This window comes from Lepisma saccharinum, chromosome 15 (genome assembly GCF_977018435.1).
Source record: "Lepisma saccharinum chromosome 15, izLepSacc3.1, whole genome shotgun sequence".
In the NCBI taxonomy this organism is placed as follows: Eukaryota; Metazoa; Arthropoda; class Insecta; order Zygentoma; family Lepismatidae; genus Lepisma; species Lepisma saccharinum.
The window spans coordinates 39,889,282-39,912,976 of record NC_139243.1 but is presented as its reverse complement, the minus strand read 5'-3'; the positions used below and the strand labels follow the sequence as shown (position 1 = coordinate 39,912,976).

General features: G+C 38.1%; 1 protein-coding gene across 1 annotated transcript in view; it reads right to left on the bottom strand.

Moving 5' to 3' along the window:
• Positions 1 to 1,139: 1,139 nt before the first annotated feature.
• LOC145999684 (NFX1-type zinc finger-containing protein 1-like) overlaps positions 1,140 to 23,695 on the bottom strand; it is a 105,676-nt gene continuing 83,120 nt past the window's right edge. The window contains exons 10-12 of the mRNA XM_083136893.1: positions 10,445 to 10,713; positions 4,430 to 5,094; positions 1,140 to 1,835 (exon numbers count right to left, since the gene is read on the bottom strand). Coding sequence (XP_082993019.1) covers positions 4,436 to 5,094; positions 10,445 to 10,713 — 928 coding nt within the window. The 3' untranslated portion in view covers positions 1,140 to 1,835; positions 4,430 to 4,435. The remainder of the gene's footprint in view (positions 1,836 to 4,429; positions 5,095 to 10,444; positions 10,714 to 23,695) is intronic.

Genomic DNA, 23,695 nt, shown 5'->3' with positions numbered 1-23,695 from the left:
TAATCTTATTTCTGTCGTCAGATATATTATTCTGTAAAGGACACCAACAAAGTAAATTCATTGAGAGAATTCTGTTTTATTTTCCAAGCAGCATTCTTTTCCTTCCTCAAGAAAAATAAAAGCTAACCTGCAGGCAAGGTGGCAAAACTAGGGGGGCAAACACAGTATATTTCCCTTTGTAGATAAGATTTAGCATGATGTGAGGGCAAAAGTGGCGAAAAGTGGGGGGCAACTGCCCCCCCCCTAATCGCTGCAACTGCAGGGAATTATTAAGCATGTATAAATTTAATGGGATTTAAATTAATAAAAGATGCAATTTTTCACATCTATGGAGAAAAATTCATGAAGAATTCCCATATACTTCCCGGAGTCAATAATTCACATATAATTCCCTGTGAGTAGACACCCTGCAAAGATCGCAGGCATTTCGGATGAGCAGCACTGAAAAGCCTTTCTGGGTTTCAGGAAGAGATTGCACAAATGCATTGACGTGATTTGTGCTGGTGTGTGGCGACGAGAACAACAGATATGCAGTGTAAAATAAAAATAATAAAAAAAAAGTAGAGAGCTCCCCTGTGCTTTGCACCACACCATGAAGGGATATAGGGGGTGTAGAGATAGGGCCCCACACTTTCTTGATCTTGGGCGAAGGTGGGGGTGATGTGATCAGCACAATGCCCCTGGCTGCCTTTAACCCACGAAGTTTCCTCCAGGTACCCACTTTATACGACACTGGGTGGGTGCTGGAGCTGCTTGAACAGGTGGAAAAAAAATCCCGATTCTCCCTCTCCAGGGATCGAACCCAGGTCTCTCGCATGGTAGTTAACATGCAGTGTTGCCAAGTAAATTTTAAAGACTGCTTTGAAATACAAAGTTTATTTCACTGAAATATTTGTTCGTTACAATGTTATAGTGAATTTAAATGTGGAAAAGACACACTGTATTTTCATGAATGAACAAATACAAGTGAACATCCATACTTTACACAGGATTTTAACCTAGGAACTATGTCCTTGTGGTGCTGGCAGCTCTATTGTATCTATGGTTCAAACTTCAATTAATCTAGTGGTTAATGAACAAAACTCAACTCAAAATATGAGGTTTATAATGTTTATTAATACTTTATTCAGACTCACAGCAATGAAATGAAGATACACAAATTTTACATTTGTTAAGTAATTTTGCTTGAATAAAGGGATTAACCTAATGAACTGGATTTAGAATTTTGAACTCAATCATGTCTATTATGAAATTCAAAGTAACTCAAAACATAACTTTTACAATCACACTCAAACTTCAATGTCCCCAAAGAGCTCGATGTAGAATTTTAAACTCAATCATGTCTATTATGAAATTCAAAGTAACTCAAAACAATTTAAATTTTACAATCAAACTCAGACTTCAATGTCCCCAAAGAGCTAGATGTAGAATTTTACTCAATCATGTCTATTATGAAATTCAAAGTAACTCAAAACAATTCAACTTTTACAATAAAACTCAAACTTCAATGTCCGCAAAGAGCTCGATGTAGAATTTTAAACTCAATCATATCTATTATGAAATTCAAAGTAACTCAAAACAATTTTTACTTTTACAATCAAACAGACTTCAATGTCCACTAACACAATCAATCATATGTGTATTAAAGCATACGATGAAACAATCATGTTTAAAAATAAAAGAGCTTTTAAGAATAATGTATCTTAACTGATGTGAAAATTAAACAAAACATATTAACAAGAAACTAACGTTCAAAACCACAAACATTTGAAACAATGATTACTTGAAAAAAATGCACTGCAACAGCAAACTTCTTCTTTTGCTTCAACTGTACACTGAAAGAGAACATTCCAATTAATGACAGTAATTATGCAGAAGTCTCTCAAAATAAATAAATAACAAAATAAATAAAAGTTTTTGCATTCATTACACATGGTTCATTAAAATATTCTGGCATAACTTAATGTAATTTCTTTATTCCTCCACAAAAAGTAATAAACATACAATAAGATACGTGCATTTAAACTCACTCCACTCCATTTAAAAATACACTTCATTTAATTATTTTTATTTGCTTGAAATTTCAGTTCTCTAAGACTATTTTACACTGAAACTGTATCTGTATGCCGTATACACTGCAAATTTACAGTTTAGTATTTGAAAATTTTCCAGTGGAGAAAGGTTCAGAAACTCCCCCACATGCAGAAAAACTTAGTAAACTAAAAAGGTAACCAAAGGAAAATACCCCTGAAATACCACTATGCCAATACTGTTACAGTGCTGGTATAAAATTTAGTGCCGATATAAATTTACCAGTGATCAGAATACTGTATTTTAAAAGCAGCTTTGCTACAGTTACATCTACATTTACTAAAGAGTAACTTCATTTTTTGAAAATATGGGCTAAAACCACCTACGTACAAAGGGGTTCAATTTTTCATGCATTTCCTCAAAAAATACCCGATTCTCTTACATTATTTCGTAATTTACCCCTCATCTTTAAGAAATTAGTAAAATATCTATGCATTTACCAGAATCTAATCTTTACACTGGTGTGCGATACACCTCACTTCTTTGCTTGCTAACTGCTGTCACTGTAACTAAAGTTACATTACTGATACATTTTCAATGCAAAAGAATAGGAGCATGCAGGATGAAAGTTTTGTTTGGAAACATAAATCCGGGACATCGGCTGCTAGTGATGTCACCACTTAACCAGTCGTTCAATATTTTGATAGAAGTGTGTACATGGTTATACACATTTTGTACAGGCACCTCTCACTGAGTACTTTATATACATGCTGTAAATATCAATTATTTTATTAGGTTTCTCACCAGAGACATTGGATTCAAAGAACTAGAACTAAAAGAGGAGACCAGTAACAGAGATAAAATATTTTCTGCTAAAACTTTGCATGTATATGTATCTTCTAAAACAATTTTTTGCTCTGATATTCCATTACTTCCCTGCTAACAAAACTTTCTCAACTTTGATTTTTCTTCAAATTCGAATATTAGTTTTGGCCTAAATTTCAGCCATTTGCATTAAAGATGATAAAAGTTTTTTTTTTTTACAGATCAAAAAATGTAGCTTGAACTATACTGAAAACAATAATATTTTACCTACAGCTTTCTATCATTATCATCAACTGAGTTATCATAATTATCGCCGCATGTGAAGGCCAAAAATTATGGATGCCATGAAACAAAAATGGGCACCATTTTCAAAGGAAGTCAAATTTTTAAAAAATAATGCCGGTTGTGAACTACCCTTGCCAGGCAGTTACAGCAACAAAAAAATATTTTTTCAAAGTGGTCAAGCAACCAATTACTGGCTCTTTCAGACAGTTTGATATGGATTGACCCCTACGAATAATGTCATTCCTCTCACAGTTTCCAACCTAATGACTTTTCATAGATATAGCATATGCACTGTTCAATTTCTGAAGATGTACTCTTTTTCATTCATACCTCAATATGAGAACATTCTCACCAAAGAAAGCAGATTTTACATTTGATAAATTAATGACTTTCTGATAAGAAGCTGAGGTTTAAAACTCTACATTGTATAATCTGACAAAAGCAAGCTACACTATACTTATTACCAGTGGTTGTAAGTAGCATGCTACTTGTAGCGTCGTTACTGTAGCTAGCTACAAAATTTGTAGCTGTAGCGGTGCTACATTTTAAAAATTGTAGCTGTAGCTGTAGCAAAAATTTTGCTACAGCTACATTTCTTCTTGGAGTTTTGAGGTAAAATGCAGCAACAGTGTCAAAAAAATTGACAACAACGCTTACTTGTGTAGGAGGTTTAAAAAGACCACATCTATTACAAAATAATGGCAAAACACATAATCTAGATGATAAATGTCCTGATATCGCAGATTATAGATACCCACGTAATTTATTTCATTGGTATATGAATAATTCTGATATCCAGATAACCAGAAATGACATACATCAATATAATCTGGCCAATGGCTATTTATCTTCAAGAAAAATATGTTGATATAAAAACATAAATAAAAATATGTCAAATTTGAGTAACACCCTAATTGTAATACTCGGATATCAAATTTGAATTAATTTGTCACTTATATACGCACACATTATGCTCAAACACTGTAGTAAAAATAGGTTACTGCGGCAACACTGCTATCAAAATGATAGAATGTTGGGTATCATATAAAAAAACAGAATCTATTTTTAGTAAGTACAACTGCTCGGGGATACTTTTGAATGCCCATATTTTTTTTTAATGAAAAAGTAGCAAAAAAGTAGCGAGTAGCAAACAGGAGTAGCGTAGTGAGCTGCTTTTTGGTAAATGTAGCTGTAGCTGTAGCGAAGCTACATTGTTGGAAGAGTATCTGTAGCTGTAGCAAAGCTACTTTTAAAATGTAGCATTCTGGTCACTTCTTATTACACTTACCTTGCTTTATTCAACAAGTGCATCCTCCTGTTTATGCAATCCTAACCTTGCATTGCATTTAAGACATGCTCTTTCAGTCAGCAGTTCGTTCGAATCTTGTAATGAAAAAGTATGTCCATTTGGACACTTCAGCCAGCGTCCTTCACTGAAATTTAGAGAGTGGCGAATTTTCTTAAACTTTATCTCCAGAACTTCAGGATCCATTTCCAACTGCTCACACATTGACAGCAGCACACTTTGAACTTCGTCGTCTCCCGAAAACTTTTCCACGGTAAATATATTCCTTTCGTACTGTTGATGCATTTCCCAGATAGATTCAGTATATTTGATGTATCCCACCGTACTATCAAGCAGGCAAATTTGAGCAATTCTTCTCAGCCTAAGTAATTCTAAGTTGATGTCATCCACCTGCTGATTACTAACTCTTTCTCTGGGGTGAATAACAGAAAGAAATATGGTCATGTATTTCAATAATTTGTGCAACGAATAACAAGTCAGCTTCCCTTTGATCTGCAGCATGATGGCATTAATGGCATCTAAAATGTGAGTTTTAACTTCTAATGTCTCAACATTTAGTTGGCTGATATTCTTTGTTTCTTTTGACATTGTAAATTCTCTCAGTTCCTTCAATATATCTTGTTTCATTTCTGTATATATGTCTAAACCTGTTAGGAAAACCATACATAACCATCAGCAAAAAAGATTATCGGTGACAGTGAATATTGTATACATTTTACTCAAAACAAGTTACAAAGTAGCACTGGAAAGACCATGAAGATACCAAGGAATTGATGAATAAATGGAAGAAAATGAAGAATTATTTCTTATTATCAAACACAAAATGAAAAGTTATTAAACCGATTTATTGATTTCTTGCAAACGTGAGGCCATTCAAATTGTAACTTGCCTATCTCTGAATTACTTCATTCTGATTTAATACCGAAGTTACATAACTGAAATTTATTAAATTCCATTTATAATAACTAGGGAATGGTGCAGCACCTTTCCAAAAATATAGCTGTTTTCATACCGATAATTTGAGATATGTATTTTAGAACATGAAATCAAGTAAAATGAAAACACTTTGTTGTACGTTTTCATGAGATTAACACATTTATCCCATTTTTACCCTCTCTTTGAAGCTTCAGCACATTTTCCTTTCTTTTCTTTCCTGTTTTGTTAAAAAAATTGGACAGAAACATGAATGATTTTCACTCTTCTTGAGAAGCTACAGAAAATCCTAATGTCTCATTTTGTAGAGCAGAATGAGAGCTATATAATGGTATAATACATGTATAATCATTGCAGCCCCAATAGTTCCCAAGATAATGTAGCAAAACCCACGAGAGAAAACAAAACCTTCAACAAAACCTATTGGGCAGAACCACAGTTCTCTATGCGGTCCGTGCGCATTATATACAGAAGCCGCAGAAAAAAAGAGCATTGAATAAAGGCATTTTATCAGCACCTTTTTTCCATCTTTTTGAAAACATTTTCAGAACCTTTTTTCCCTTTCCTGACCATAATTTTGCACCTTAAAATCCTTTCCCTAATAATAACCTCATAATTATATTGACTGACATGGATGTCTGCAATAAAAAGTATGCTCTACTCTTGATCTACCAAGTCACCCTCTGATGTCTCCCTAATTTTCACAAGTGTTTACACACATTTAAGATATACAAAAATGATTATAAATAATAAATATGTCAAAACACTTATTATGTACGTGCAGTTTGGTGTTTCCACGTAGAAGAATTGGAGAGTTTTTCAGATTAATGCCGAAGGCTCTCTCTCATCCTTCATTCTATGAAGAATATCTAATTCTCAATGCGGAAACACAAAACTCCACATGCGTAATACCTAAACACTTATTATTATATTTATATTTTCTATTGTATTATCATTACGAGGGTAAGTCAATATATAAGTCACAAAATGGAAGAGAAAGAAAAGTTGAAATAGTTACCTGATGAAATGTGGTTTTATTTTTCTATGTAATCTCCATGAACATTTAGGCACTTGTCCCAGCATTTCATGAGTCCCTCAAAGCCAGCAGCTAAGAAGGTTTGTGGTTGGTGTTGTAGCCAGCTGGTAACCTCCCGATGGACCTCCTCCATATCCTGAAACCGGTGACCACCCAGGTGATTCTCCAGTGGGCCGAAGAGAAGAAAGTTGGATGGTGCCAAATCTGGACTGTAGGCTGGATGTTCGTCATTCCCAACCTAGGAACCGTATGTCCGCCACTGTGTGGACGAACGTTGTCATCCAACAGAAGAACTCAATCTTTCAAAGCACCTGGACCTGTCCCGCAAATGGCTGACTATAACTTCATCAGGGTTCTGCAATGGATGGCTGCATGGACAGTGAGACCCTGAGGCAGAAATTCCACAAGTAGGATGCCTTTACTGTCCTAACACACAGTGACCATCACCTTCCGTGCTGACTGGGTGACCTTGAACTTCTTCGTTTTGGGTGATGAGGGATGTTTCCATTCCATACTGGCACGTTTTGTTTCCGGGTCTGACGAAGCAGTTAAGGAACTCACAACCCTCTCGGGCATCTCATGAGATGCTGTAATCACAGGCCCATTCTGGCTGGTCAGTGAGCTTACGAGGAACCCATCGTGCACACACTTTGTGAAACTTCAGGTTGTCATGCACAATGTTGTACGCTGTTTCATGTGAGCAATTCAACTGTAAAGCCACCTCGTCGATAGTCACACGTCGATTGGCCCGGATAATGTCTTCCACTTTCCTCGTGGTAGCGTCACTTCGAAATTCTGTAGGACGACCTGGACGAACGGTATCATTGATGCTGGTTCGACCATGATTGAAATGTTCCACCCAGTTATAAACGGCTTTCCTGGATAAACATTTGTTACCGTAACACACCCGTAGCTAGAATTGATCTCCAGGGGGGGCTCACGGATTATCAGGGGGGCTTTGTAAATCAAGTCCATTTTTCAAAAGTTTAACAGTGTTACATGAAGGTAAATTGTGTGGGGGGAGGGGCTCATTAAGTTACATAAAGTTTAGAAATATCACATAAATAGTACAATTTTTTTCTATATCTTTTAAAACAGTGGTGCCCACAGGGGGGAGTTCATGACATGCCTGCATCATGGGAATTTTTGGGGCGGACAAAATTTTATACCAATTCTATATATCTTCACACAAAACTTGTATCGTTTGATTGCCTTGTTATTGATTTTTAGTTTTGATTATTATGTACAGTTTTTCTACCCTCCTGTGGGTGATCGGGGCGAAAGGGTTGAAATGAAACACCACCCCTTATGTCTTTAGAATAGGTTTGGTTGGAGGGGAGGGTAGTATTCGCATACAAGCTTAGTCGAGCAGACAAACTGAGCAGAATAAGTTTGACTAACAATGGCAGTGAGCCTAAAGTATCTAAAGTAAACATATATTTTCTTAAATATGTCTGTATTATATAGTTACGCAGCCACAGGGGGCAGGGGGTCATTGCCCCCCCCCCCCAACCTTCGGCGGAAGTCATATCTAGGGTAGCAAGGGGGACAAACATTGATGGCCAAGGGCACCTGCAAAGGGGGGGGGGCACAGAGGAGCAATTACCCCTTCGATTTAAAATTTTATGCAAATAAAAATTCATTTTGTAAAATTTTATTGCTTGCTTCCCTCGCATTATCTGCTTTTCTCGTTTACGTCAAGTTCATAGCTGTAGCTAAGTGCAGCGGGAGTCGGCCATGGGCACCGAATGATCTAAAAAAAAAAAGTTGTAAAAGAGAGAATGCGATGGCGTCCAGTGAAATTATTTGCGCCGTATTAAATCAATATTGCTTTAAATAGCAAAAATTGGATCTAAAAATGTTCTTGCTCGCTTCGCTTGCATTCTCCTTTTCTGTATTCGAATGTATTTAAACAATATGTGTTATATATTTGTATTGAATAAGCTTTCAATAGGTACACAATTTAGTATTAGCCTGTTGCATATATATTTTCTATTTTATATGTCTCCATGTTGCATGTGTGTAAAACATATGCTTTACATGAAAGTTACACATGTATCTTCGAAATGCATTTATCATTCATTTTCTGCCATTCAAAAATACAGTTTGTGAACTTGATTTCCATTATTAGCTAATGTGAAATTGACGGTGTTGAAAAAATATTTCAAATCTTTTGTTCCAAACAAATGCTTTAGCACAGACATCTAACCCCTTTTTGCGTAATTTACGAACATTAGTACTGGTAGTAGTAGTAGTATTAATAATAAAGCCATTATTAATGTTATTATTATTAATATTGGTACGTTTATCCTGGTACTTGCCCCCCCCACCCAAGTAATTTTTTTGTTGTTGCACCTCTGGTATTATATTTTTCCGCGAATTTTGTGACAAAAATAATCTGAGTAATTAATTCGGCATAAACATGGGGATGTTCTACCTTTTGGGGAGGAATGTATCATGGGCCTTGGGGGGGGAATGGGCACCCCTATTTTAAAATATCGCTTGAAGTGTTGATTGGCTGCAACTGAAATCATCCCTTACTACACACACCATACTACGTTTGATGATACAGATATTTACATCACACAACCAAAAATAGAAAATAATCAATTATAGTGTCTAGTGTACATTCCACGCCCCGACTGAAACAATGAAACTCCTCTTGTTCCCAAAACTTGGGAGCTGTTGACCTTTGACGCAGAAGGAATTTGCATAATGACGTCAAAGTCACAGATTTCTGTATAAATGGGAGGTCGCAACAGGGGCATCGAAGGTACAAATAAAGAAGCTCTCCTGTGAAGGAACTTTCTGAAATCTAGAGAAGAGAATCTCCTAAATACATGCTGCTACTTAAGACTTCTTCTTATAAATAAGATGAACGAATGTAATAGCTGCTGTTCATGCTCTGTGAATTTATTCTTCAGCAAAGTTGTTAGCAAAATAATACCTGCTGTCTACATTTTCACTCCTCTGGCCCCTGCCTGGCTACGGGCCTATACCGTAAACAGGTAACATTTCCTTGTGCACTTGCTCAGCAGATTTGTTCTTCCCCCACAGAAATCAAATTACAGTCCGTTGCTCACCACGCATACACTAGAATAACACACCTGCCATCTTACCCACTTGGCACTTGAATGACTCACCGCCGCACGAGAACGTGACTACTAGCACCATATACGATACACAGTGGTGCTGCCACCTACACCGACACTTGCGGAAAGAATCAGTGCAACGACTGATATTCATAAAACAATTTCATGTTGCAGCAATTCGAAGATATTTCATTTTGCGATTTATATATTGACTTTCCTTCGTATTATTTATATATTGTAATATTTTCAGCATAATTCTTAAACTCTGTTACATGCTTGCAGGTTGGCTGTGGGTTAGTGCTCTTGCCTTTTATGTGAACAGTCCCAAGTACGACCCATGGTGTTGGGTCAACACCAAAATTTATTGTGTTACCTCAACATTGTAGGACCATTGGGTAGCTACTTGAAAGCAATAGTCTCAAAACCCGGAAAACAGTGGCAACGGGAAATGATGAGCCTTGGCACTCAATCGGCATTTGCACCATAGAACAAAATATTGCAAAAAAAATTTAAAGCTACACTCTAAAAAATATTACATTGCAGAAATTATAAAGTGCAATGAAAGCAGCAGCTAAACAGGAAAGAAAAAATAGAAATAAAATAAAAACTAACCTATACTATACTAACAGATGGCACAAAATGTGTAAGATAAAACTTTAAAAATTAAAATAAGACTGCAAGTGATAAACAGTATCCAAACAAAACTACTGCCCACTCAATTGGCACAAGAAAATTAGCACCCAGAGGAATTGAATTTCACCACAGTCTCATTTTTGTACAAAATATAACATTGCCTCTTTTAAATTCAAGCCACAAATAAAAACGTTTTCTTGTGTGAGTTCAAACAATTTTGGCAATTTATGTATGCAAAGCACTTAAATTGATGAAAATAATTCAACTAGCATAAGTTACTTACATACTTTATCAAATAATTACCTTGCATACTGAAGGGATGAGATTTAAGTACTGTGCAAAGATCACTGAGTTTCTGTTTAATATTTTTCTGATCCAAGTATAGTTCCCTTCTTGCGCTGCAAATATCAAAAAACTGCTTCTTAATATTGTTTCCATAACGCCCAGGACATATAATTGGTATGCCACACTTGGGACACTTCTTGATTCCTATAGTGTCATCAGCAGTAACCATCAATTTGTCCATGAAATTAGATTCAACAATATGCTTGCAGCTTCCCATATATACATACCTGCAATAAGAAACGTAACATATTATTATTTTTTTTTTCGATTTCCAGTTTGTTGTTTGCAACTCAAATTGAAATACTTATTACTTATTTAGATTTGCCCCCCCTCAAAATAAAAAACCTTACAAGGTTTCCCAAAAGTAAGATATTTCAACAAAAATTCATGGATTTCAGTTTCATTTTAAATGCATACTCAAGCATCTATTTTGCAACACTTTCTCACAACTAACACATCAAATCATGTATCCCTAGATACTTTTTCATCCTGGGTAGGATTGTGGTTTGACCCCCTGCCCTTCCACTATGAAGCACCAACATTTTATATGCATCCCTTGATATTTTCATCTTGTGCCATGGTTTGTGATATTGTAACCTCTTACGAATCTTGAAATGAGGAAACAAAGAAAGTTCATTAAAAATCATATAAGTATTATTTAAATATTCGTAGTTTTCATTTTTGATTAAAATAAATTAGCATATTTTAGAATATTTCAGTTATGCCTTTGTGTCTGAAGAATATCTTTAAAAATGTAATGTTACTACTACTGTGAGAAACAGAAAATTTCGGCAGGGTGTTACCAGACCATACCTCTGCCAATATACATGGGTGAATTAAAAACGTAAGTTACACTCCCCTGTAAAAAACAAACAAAACATATTAGAAGAAAAAAAAATATTGGACGAAAACGCATGAACATTTAATTTTTTTTTGACATAGTCACCAAGGTGTTCCCAGCACTTTTCGTATTGTGTGACCAGTTTTTCGATTAAATTCGGTCCAATTTCTTTGAACCACTTTGAGATTGCTTCTTGCATTTCCTAATCTGTCGAGAAACGCTGACCCCCTAGGTCTTGTTTGAGAGAACCGAAAAGGTGGTAGTCACAGGGTGCCAAATCGGTGCTATAGGGAGGGTGAGACCACACTTTCCACTTAAATTTCTGCAGTAAATCCTGTGTGACAGCAGCTGTATGGGAGGGGGGGGGTTACCGTTGTCGTGAAGAAGAACAACCCCATCACTCAATCTTCCGGGCCTTCAATCTTTAATGGCTTTTCTCAGCTTCTTTAAAGTCTCACAGTATGTTGCAGCATTGATTGTTGTTCCTCGGCGCACAAACTCACTGTAAACAACGCCTTCGGAATCGAAGATCGTCAGCATGACCTTTCAAACCGTTGGACAGGTTTTGGTTTTTCTTGGTGTTGGCGAATCCTTGTGTCTCCATTCCATGGATGCACTCTTTGTCTCGGGAGTGTATTGGTGCACCCAGACTCGTCTCCTGTGATGATTTTGCTCAGAAACTGAGGACCATCCGTGGAATAACGCCGAAGAAATGACAGCACAGCATCAAAACATTGATTTTTGTGCCAGTCGGTTAACAAGCGTGGCACCCAGCGAGAGCACAGTTTACCATAACCCATCTGATCACAAATCAGCATAGACACACTATCATAGGATATGTTTAGTTCACTTGCAATCTCTTTCAGTTTCACTTGGCGGTTAGCAACAATTCACACGCTCCGCGTTGTCGATAGTGTTTACAGTTGCAGGTCATTTGACACGCGGTTCGTCGTTCATGTTCGATCTTCCCTCTTCGAACATTTGGCACCATTTTGCGATCATGGGGCATGACATCGCATTCTCACCGTACACCTCGACAATTTGGCGATGGATTTCACTCCGATTATGCCTTTGTGCCTACAAAAATCAGACGATGGAGTGCACCTCAATGTTTGACTCCACCTCAATACGACGTGCCATACTCACACTGTGACTACTCGTATACTAAACCAGCTGACTTCACCCTAGTACTTCCGTCACACATTTGGATCTTGTTTTTTATAAGGGTTTGGCACCCACTGTGAATGACACCCTTAGTCTTCAGCCTCCCCCCCCCCCCCCCCCAGCCTACCCCTTGCAACGAGGCTGCCTCTGATCCATGCTTTTACGAGTTGAAGGATACTGGAAAAAAAAAAAGTAATAATTTAAAAAGATAGGATGTTTATTATCGAGGTCAGATGCCGACTTCAGGAAATTATTTCCTGACTTTTGGTAACCCAGAACAGCCGAGAAATTCCAATGGATCTTATTTAAAAGAGGATTATTCTTGATGTTTTCTGCATTATAAGTCTCTGAAATTAACAGGTTCATTCCGGAAGTGCAAAAACAATCACTTCAAGGGGAAATGGTGTGTACAATTCGAGATTTTCACCGCATTGGGAAATTTTTCAAAAATTCCGTTCTGAGTATTTCACAACTTGGTCAGGAAATGCAGAATTTTTTTCAGTCCCAAACATCAAGATTATTAATACTTCTTTCCCAATCCCGTACCAACCTAAATTTCTCTGTCCCACAAATCTCTTATTACGGCAGTCTGCATGATTCTAATGTCTCTTGTGAAAACATTCTCTCATTATTTTGTTGAACATGCGCAGTTAAGTGCTGTAACTGACAGCCTGTAAATCACAGAAAAAGAATTATTTGTAATAAAACATCGCTACCATTTCACCATTTTAATTACATTAACTTTTTCCAGATATCTCAAGGAAGCAACTGCTCCCCCACCCCCTCTCTGACCTCCTGCTAGCAGCCTTACTTTCGTATTTGCCCATGTTTGTTGTTGGCCCCGGAAACACACATTAACAAAATAAGTAAATACAGAGAAAGAATGGTGGGGTTTGGTGGGAAAATATGCGAGAGATACCTGGCACGGGGAGACAACAAAAATGTGTTCATTATGTTCAGCAACTCAAATAGTTTCGGCACAGGTGATGCATGTTTAGCCGACAGCATAACACAACAGTGAAAGACAAAATTACGCTAACGAAACATTTAAGATCGTATTTTAACAAGATGGGACACCATGCAGTTCACATGCAACATTCATTAGATGTTTGATTCTCAGAGATGTGGATCGGAAGACAAGGACCCATCGCGTACCCCAAAGAAGTCCAGACCTTACCCCATTAGACTTCTTCATTTGGGACCACGTCAAGAATATGGTTTACAGTGAAACCATTCACAGCGTCCATCACCAGAGAAGCACCTGAAGCTGACAGCATTACTCCAGACATTATTGACAGTGTGTGGACTGAAATTGAAGGCCGTTATGACGTGTGTCTTGCTGTCAATGGTGTACAGTCACGAACACTCATGGGTTGTAACAACTCTATTCAAAGGCAATGCAGTCATTACAACCCCCAAGTGTTTGTGATTACAAACTACTAACATAAATGCTCTCCGTATTGTGTGTACGTTCATGCAGAATTTATTTCTGTTTCTAAAGCACCTGTTACCTCACTGTATAAAATGTTTGAGTTTCTGCATGTAATAACTAATAAGTCATTTCAGTGCATATCCTGTAATGTATCAGTCACAATAACCTCACCAAACGCCACCATTCTTTCTTGTAGCCCCAGTATTGGTTTTCTGCTTAGGTGTCACTATTGAATTTGGTTATAAAAATTGTAAAATGGACAGAATTTACACAGTCTATTATTAACAAATTGACTAATATATTAGGTATTTGTACAATAACTGAAGACTCGCTTGCATGTGTATAAGATGATGATACGTCCCACACTCATGTATGCGACACCAGCTTGGGGTCATCTCCGACCTTCAGTCATATGGAAATTGCAGATTATACAGAATAATGTAACTCGACTTATTACTGGACCTAGCCAAGATACTCGTATCTCACAAATCCATGAGGATCATGAACTAGATTATGTTAAATCTGCTATGTGTTACAACTTCTGGGCCCAGATCCAACAGCATCCAAATCCAGCAGTTCGGTACATTGCAACTCGACCACAGGTCCGGATGTCCCACTCCATGCCCCGAAATTTTGAACAAATCTAAATTCAAAAATGATATTGTATTATTATGTTATGTGTTACATATACTCCTTGTTTATGAGTACTTCAAAGTACTGTTTTCAATGGAGCAGATGAGTGTTCCTTGATAGTGCAGCTATAAAAGCACAGATTGTGATTTTGTTGTTTCTTTGTTACTTATTGTTACTTATATATTGTTATCATTATTATTATTCTATGCGGTTACTTTATGTTTAATGTGTCTTTAAAGTGTGCAAAAATGTAGTTTGTGATTAGAACTTTTCATCAGTGCATCAAACTATAATATGCTTGGAAAAATAATAGTGATTATTTCCTTCATCTGTCAATGCAAAATTATAACAAGGAACTCAACAATTCCAAATTAGTGAAATAATACAAATGAACTATTGTCCAAATCCTGGCCAACAGTTATAGCAAGAGAAATATTGTACATACACTACTTTGTAAGAACACGATAGTAAGTCAAGGACACAATGGTCCCGATACTTACAAAACACCTGTCAATAAAGCATTGGCATTGTACAATATTAGAGCATTTACACACATAACATTGCATTCTAATGTTGCAAGCAAGCAAACTCACTTGTTTCCTTTGCTTCTCTACTACATGCCGGTATTTGAAAAGTCACAAGGAGCATTAAGGGACCCCATCTCAACATGCGAATGCACAAGACATGGCCAAAGGTCATGTCAAAAGTGTGTGAGTCCACATACATAGACTCTTTTTCAGTCCATGAGCCAGGACCTCAAATTTAGGAAATCGGTACCACTCAGGTGGGTTTTCATATGATTTTTTTGGAAGGTCTGGATGCCTGGAGCTGGAAAATAAGTGACATCATCTCATAACTCTTTGCCTTTTATAAAATATTATTGAATTAGTAACCAAAGCAGAAAAATAATGGTCTTCCATATTTTTCATAAATAGCATATAAATTCATCACAATTTTTGAATAAATAAATTTAATTTCAACCAAAGTATTGAGTGTAATATTATTAATATAATCATTATAATAATAATAAAACTTTCTTATATTGCTTATATACTGACATTAAATACATAAGTTTACTTACAATCTTCAATAATAATAGTGACTAAACCTTAAATACACATATGTTATGATTTAATATAAACAAAATCTTATTATTGATATTCATCATCATCTTCTGAATAGGTGCCATCACTCCTTGATTTTCACATGCGGGAAGTCTGCACTTGTCAGTGCATCTGATGTTATTTAGACAGAAGACGCACGTTGGCAGTTTGTAGTTCCTAAGGAGTTGCAAGCTAGTAGATCTAACACAGTTTGAGGTGCTGGCTGCTACTCATCCAATCCACTACCAGCTGCTCTGCTTCATCGTGTTTCTTTCAATGTCCACCTTCTTCCACTTGGACTAGGTGTACATGGATCATTCAGAAGACATCTCTTGCTTATAGCGGCTTGATAATCACATGTTAAGTGTGTTTCTAAGACAGTTCCTTCAAGGTGTAAGTTGAAAAATTCTAACTTGACATGTTTTCTAACATTTTGTGCTTAGTTAACTCATTCCTCTCTTCATCGAGCTCCAAAAATCAGCGTGGAAACTTCCGTGGCTGCTTGGATGATCTCCCACCTCTGCCATCCGAACAATAGAAAAGTGAATCATGGCTAAGGAAAACCAGAAAGTTTCACAATAATAATTACAATATGTCAGCCTTCTTTGTACAGACTAGATGCCATGCCATGTCATTCACACAATGTACGGAAGATTTTGGAGCATACAGTAAGCATGAGAACTACAATTTGCCCATTACTTTTTCATTGAGATCCCACTGATCTCCGAGGCTGCGAAAATATTTCCTGTGTATGTCTGTTGGCAAGAAGGACTTTCAATGCACTTACTATTCCTTTTCCTGCAAATGCGTATCATACCTCGACAAACATTTTTAATAAGAATTGAAGCTATTTTCCTAATGTCAAGGACCATCATGGGTATTTTGGTACTATATTTCAGAAACAATTTAACCATGATTTTTTCATGGAATCTCAAACATATAATACACACATATCTGTGTCATCTGAGCCTCTCATTTCTGCTTCATAACCTTCATTAGCAGCGGCAGTATTCACTAGCAAATTACCATATCTTCTTCAAGTTTAGTGTTGAGATTCAGCACTTTGGGGCTCCCTTCAGATGTGATTTTGCATCATTTATCTCCACAGTTCGTGAAGTGTTGCATTCAAATGTTTTACAAACTGCTCTGGTTTCCTACATTCGTTATTAAGAAATGCAATTAGAGTTGTTTTATTCATTATAGGGCATAGCAATTTTCTTCACTTCCTGACAACCTGGGAAGATGAGATGCTCTGTGACTGATGGCCGAGTTCTTCCCATGTGATTGTCCTTTCGGTGTTCTTTATAGATGTCTCATTGTACGTATCAAACAGACATCAATTCTTTGACTCCCATATCCATGCACAAAGCAATGGACAAGGCAGATAAATAGACCTCACCTAAGTCTGACTCCTCTTCTTTATTCTCTGAATAAGAGCCATACCATCAATCGCCGTGGCTGAATTTCCACATATTTCCTCAGTTGGGAAAACATTTTGCTGCCAGTATGTCTTTATAGACCATGATAATGGTTCTCAGGGTGGCTACAGACAAGCAGAAATAAAATTCCCTGACTTTTCCAGGACAAAATTTAGATTTTCCCCTGACAATTATAAACTTAATTCATGTGTTTTGCAAATGGAAATAAGAATGTCATACAGATCAAGGTACATTAAGTACCTATATTAGGTTCCACGAAATTGACTTCATTTCTACATGAAGTCTATTGCATTCAAACTGCATAATAGTGAATTTGGAAAATTATTACTAAGGATTTTTTTCAACAAAATATTTGATTATTTTTAAAGTTAGGACTAAATGAGATTAGAGTGAAGTGATTGATGCAAAAAGGAATTTGTATTTTTTCAATCACAAACATGCAGTTATACCATTATTACTGCCGAAAAGGGTATATATGTATTGAAAATTAAACGCAAGCAATTTATGGAAGGGCAATCTACTGCATTGTAAAGGTGCCTGATCTAGCTAATCAAATATTAAAACAGGAACACGCTGTTGATAACAGCTTCTGAAAGCTTATGTACAAGGGGTGTCCAGAAAAAAGTTCCAAAGGCACCTGTACGCGGTGCTAGGGGTCGGTACGCAACATGCATATGCAGGCAGGAAGAAGTGTCATGTGGCTGTAATCTGGTGCAGTAAAATGCAGCCGTCTTAGGACAGTTCTAAGTTAAAGATGGCAGCTCTCATACAGTCTCCCACCGACTGAGAGGTGCATGTGGTAATCAGATTTTTGCACATCCAGAATCCGGCATAGAGCCACAAGCAATCGTGTGATGTGTACAAACCAGACATCATGAGCGATAGTATGATCAGACGATGAAGGCCAATCCAATGTGCACGACTACATACAGCTGAGTACATGCAGGCTCTTTTACATCATTTGGACCAATCAGTAGATGAAATGTGAAAATTTAGCAGATCTGGCAGAGAAACATCAAGAAGAAAGTGATATGCTTTTAGAATTGAATGATTCGAGTAAATATTATATTAAAATATTTACGTATTTATTATTATAATTTTATTTCATAACATTAGACACGAGTTTAAACAGACAGAACTGAAAGTTGGGGGGGGGGGGGGGCATGAATTGCAATACGAGTGTTGCAGAAAACTTGAGGTTTGGAGCATCATGCACTTGTCAAATTTAGGACGTTTACCAATGCAGAGTTCTGTTTTACTTTTTTGTGACATTATTCAACATATATATATCCCGATTTGTTGGATTTTTCTTGACATGGAATTACCCATGTCATTGTAAACGAATGTCATCCTGTGAAAAACCAGTATTATGCCTGGATGATGAAAGATAACCTTCGTATGCTTTTCTACATTGAATAAGATTAAGTGAGGCAGAAGAGTAATAAAATTCCAGCAGCACATTTGCAGTTATGCAGCAGACTAAGGCTTCATTTTTGTTGGATGTTGCATCCGATAAACATCGTAAACAACCAAAAATGTCATACTGGAACATCCAAGAAACATCGGATTCATGAGAGTGCAATGCATGTGATTTTTGTCGGATGTCGAAGAATGAGAAGTATTGAAGTGCTACGTTCGACAAAAATCGCATGCAGCCAAAAAGTTTGTTCAATGAAATGTTGTACCACACCAGACAAACTCGGATGTACAAGGCTCTGTTTATGCATGGAATTTTTGTAGTGAACATTTTTTCGTAGTTCAACATTAGTCAGACTATTCATCCGATAAATGCTGTACCATGACATTCAACCAATTACAGGGTCGCATAGCACCCTTTTTGTTTCCATGTTCCTTCAGAATGTCCGACAAAATGCCATGGTACAACGTCCAACAACTATCGGACAGTGCCACAGTGGTGATGTCCCCACCCCCACCCCCACCATCCATCTGTTGAGTGTTCTGCCCCCTTACTACTTCCATACAGACAAGAAAAATGAAAATTCAATGCATTTTCCACGTTATACTTAGAGGCTTATTAAATTTTTCTGCCCGCCTGGAAATCTCTCTCTCTCTCCCTCCCCCTCCCTCCTCCCCCCATCACTGGTTTCTGTTCTGGTGCCATAGTTGTGTTGTGTATAAAAGGGGCCTAAAAGTTGAGGCCGAGATTTTGCAATAAGATTTCCTGTTCTCATGCAGCACTACATAACAACATCTTTCGAAGCAAACACCTGGCACATTCATTCCATATCGCATGAAAGAAAAAGTCTATAAAGACAAAATTCCCAGACATTTCCCTGACTTTTTTTGACCTCTCAAATTCCCTGACTTTTCCCGGTTTTCCAGGTCTGTCACCACCCTGGCTAGAAGAAAGCCCATTTGAAGATTCCGATTCTGTGTCGTGTCTGATAATTACTATCCTCTGCCTTCTTCTTGTATCAAGAGAGGAACAGAGAGAACTACACTAGTGTCCAAAATTAAAGCAACAGAAATCCTTTCCGCGTTTGATTCATTTATCACAAAATAGTGTCAGGTATAGTCAAATATAAAGTATAAACAAAGTAAACACTGTCACAGTATGTGTTGACTTGTTGTTGATGAAAGAACAGTCACAAACCACCATTGTCTGCTGTGCTGCAAAATGTATCCACTGTCACAAACACCAGAACATGGGATACTGCTTCTCAATAGAGCATGTGACCACCTCTGGCAGTAATACAGACCCGACAACGACATTGCATGCTTTGAATAAGGTCATCAATCTCATTTTGCGGTATTAACACCCATTCTTCCTGTACAGCAACTCTTAACTCCTGGAGAGTGCTTGGTGGAGTCAGACGTGAAGCAATGCGTTTCCCAAGAGCATCCCAGACGTGCTCTATCGGGTTTAAGTTGGGAGAGCAAGCAGGTCAATCCATGTGAGCAATATCTTCAGTTTGCAAGAAGACCTCAATCAGTTGCACTCTATGAGGACATGCATTATCGCCCATCAGTACGAAATGTGGGCCCACAGCACCTCGAAACAAACGAGCAAGAGGTGCCAAGATCTCGTCACAATACCTGATGGCTGTCAAACCTTGCCAGTTTACCCGTACAACTTCATGGAGAGGTGTTCGAGGGGTTATCATAATGCCTCCCTCTTTCCACAATGTGTGAGGGCCGAAACCGTCTTCCAGGTTCTCGCCAGATGCGAATCCGTCGTGAATCATTCTGAAGACCGAATCGGGACTCATCCGTAAACAGAACATTGGCCCACTGTTCGGCTGTCCAGGTGACATGTTGTTTGTTGACTCCACTCTAGACGTCTTCTTCTGTGCAAAAGTGTCAGGGGTACACATACAGCCGATCGCTGACAGTAAAGCTTCTCTGCCTAAGCTTTATGTACACCGTTTACCTCGATACAACTGTTGCAGTGGCTGCTGTGAGGTCAGATGCCAGCTGCCGTGCAGTCCTATGGTTGTACCATCTCACCTGTATGGTAAAATAACGGTCCTCTCTTTCGGATGTCACTCTTGGTCATCCTTGTCCTGGTCTTTGGGACACATTTTCGGACTCTAAAAACTAGTGTCACATCCGGGAAATGACAGACCAATGTACATTAAGCCATCTGGCCACTTCTGCTTGCGACTGTCCAGCTTCCATTCGTCCAGTCGCCCTCCACTGCAGGGAGTTGTCCAGGCATCTTCTCTGTGCCATAGCTGACTGTTTACACAGTGAACGTGTAAGTTGGACGAATACGGCAATACACACACACCACGTACATCTGCTAATAGGGGCACTGACATCATCGCTGCAGTATTATTTGTTTACACGTTACTATCACCTGATCGTATTATGTGGTCAAATGGACACAGGGGAAAGAATTTCTGTTTGTTGCTCTAACTTTGGACATTAGTATAGACAAAAACCATGTACATATTTATGCAACTGAAAGAACATTTAGAGATCAGATACAGTACAGTATGGATTAGTACAGGTAAAAGAAAGACCCTACAATCGCTTGAACTAATGCTCACATGATGTGCGTCACTATAGAGCAATGTGTGTATTAATAGATCAGCTCAGAAACGGAGAGGATAGTGCTGCATCAAGGTTTTTTTGCTCAATTGTCTAATAGTTTGCACGGATGACGCTAGATGGCTTACGAAATGGACAGTTTCTTCGCTCGAGCGAATAACCATCCAACATTCAAATGATCGGTATATGCTCGAAGCCCAGTAGTTCATCTGTAACCGTAATTTTTCTGTAGTAGTGGGCCTCCAAATATGGATCATGAAGTGTAAGACGCTGTGACATTGAAACTGAAGTGAACATTGTTATCCTCTGCATGTTAAAATATAATTTAGTCTATCGCATCAATACATAGCAATATATGAAAATGAAAGGATGATTATGGGCTGAAACTACCAGGATGAATTTTTAAACATATATTTGTACGATTATTGTCCCATTGAAAATGATATTTGAGCGAATCACACTTGAGCATAGGAGATTCGGTCGAGTATTTTCGAGCGAAAGTGGTTCAATGCAGTAATCTACAGCAGTAACTCACCCTAGCATGGTGTGTGATCTCGAACAGCCAACACTGCTGCACATCTGTGTGGCATGGACTCAATGAGGTGATCGATGAGATCTTGTAGGATTCCTCAAAACTCTTCACTTAGGGCAATCTTCAACCCTGGAAGATTTGAGGGAGGTGTCATCCTACCTACAATGTGTCTGCCAAGCAAATCCAGACATTCTCTATGGGATTTAAGTCTAGTAAACATGCTGGCCACTGCATACTATCGCCAAACCGCCATTTTAGATGACGTGGAGGTCCGTATGTCCCTCAATTTTGGTTCCAGCCCACAGCATCAGACCACCACCTTCATTTTAGAATGTTTCTTGTACAAGAGCAGGGTTATAGCGTTTCCCACATTCACTCCAGATTAGGCACGTCTATTGTAAGGCTGGAGGCTAAACCACGACTCATCAGACAACACTGCTCAACCCCATTCGTTGTGACCTCAATTGCGATGTTCCTCAGTCAAGTTTCTATGGACTGAAAGCTGTACGTACAGTGATAAAACACACACCATGAGTCTATATGCATAAAGGCCATCTATAAGAAAGCGATTGCAGACAGTTTGAGATGACACCTGCACCCTATTGCTATGAGAATGATGGCATGTTGTAGTTTCATTGCATTCTGTCATCTGTTCCAATCGGTTGTTAACAAGAGGTACCCATTGTCTCTTGCTGTTGTTGCTCGCGAATGGCCTTGACCTTGCCTTCGTCGCACATTTTCCGTTGTTTGGAACCGAATCTACAGGCAAGAAATGGCACTTACAGACATGCCAAGGGCTACAGATATCTCTCGCTGTCTGTCCAACTTCCATCCTTCCTATGGATCTCCATGCCATGGATTCAAGTAAATTGCACTTTAGAGGCATTGTACCACTTGCTCACGTTCCTCAATGAACTCTTACACTATCGTTGGACTGCTACTGCAATCCTCACAGCTGCATACTTCAGTTGTCAATTCAGATATATCGGCAATAATGATGGGCCAATAGCCAAATGAATCCAACTTGTCAATTAAATCATTCAAATATTCACATATTTTAATTGGTGAAATTATTATAATCTTAATAATTATTATCATTATTATTAATTTAGATCAGAATTCTGTAATTGTCATTTCTAATGGTAAAAGTAAAAATATTAAAAATTATCAAAGCTTTCCATTTACATCAAGGTATCTTGGAAATGGAGTGATAACACACAGAAGGCAAAGACTTGTGACATGCTGTCACATATTTTCCATCTCTAGGCATCCTAACCTTACCAAAAAATCATGTTAGAACCCATCTGATACCGGCAACTTGCCTGGCTCAAGGCCTATTTAATAATAATAATCCTGTGTGTAACAGCCAATGAAGAGCCTTGGCTTATCTACCGGCTGCCAGTCTCCCTCCCACACTTTCCCTCGTCACCTCTAAGCGTAGAGATCTTCAACCAGGACTGGAATAGTCGGGGGGCAGCCCGACGTATCCCCAGCCGTTGTAGTAGGTCTACCCAACCGGATTACGCTTACTCATTCAAAGTTCCCAGATTTCCTCACGATGGTGCGTTGCCACCGGCCCTATACACAGGCCGAAAATTCCTGGAGACTGAACCCGGGATCATACCCATGCCGTCCCGCAGCCGCCATCCAAAGCAAGGTGCCTTACACCGCATGGCCACGAAGGAGGACCAAATATAGCCAAATTTTCTGATTACACACATGTTCTGTGCATTTGCACTGATCGTTCTGTTTCCCTCCAACACCATCCCATCAGGTTCCATGAGAGCCTCACAATTTTGCAGGATGCAGCTTGTACATCATACAACCAACTATTTTTAACATATGTTTAATGGATATGCACACAAAACGCTCCGACTGACTCTTTACTTTTCTAATAAATAAACCTGCTGTGTTTGTATGTGGCGAGTTGGTTTGCATACTCATTTCGTATGTCTCCAGTTATGTGGTTATTTTTCTAGAAGTCTAGTATATTCCATCCCAACTTCTACTCAAAGAAACTGAGAGGTGTATAAATAGAGTGAAAGTTATGG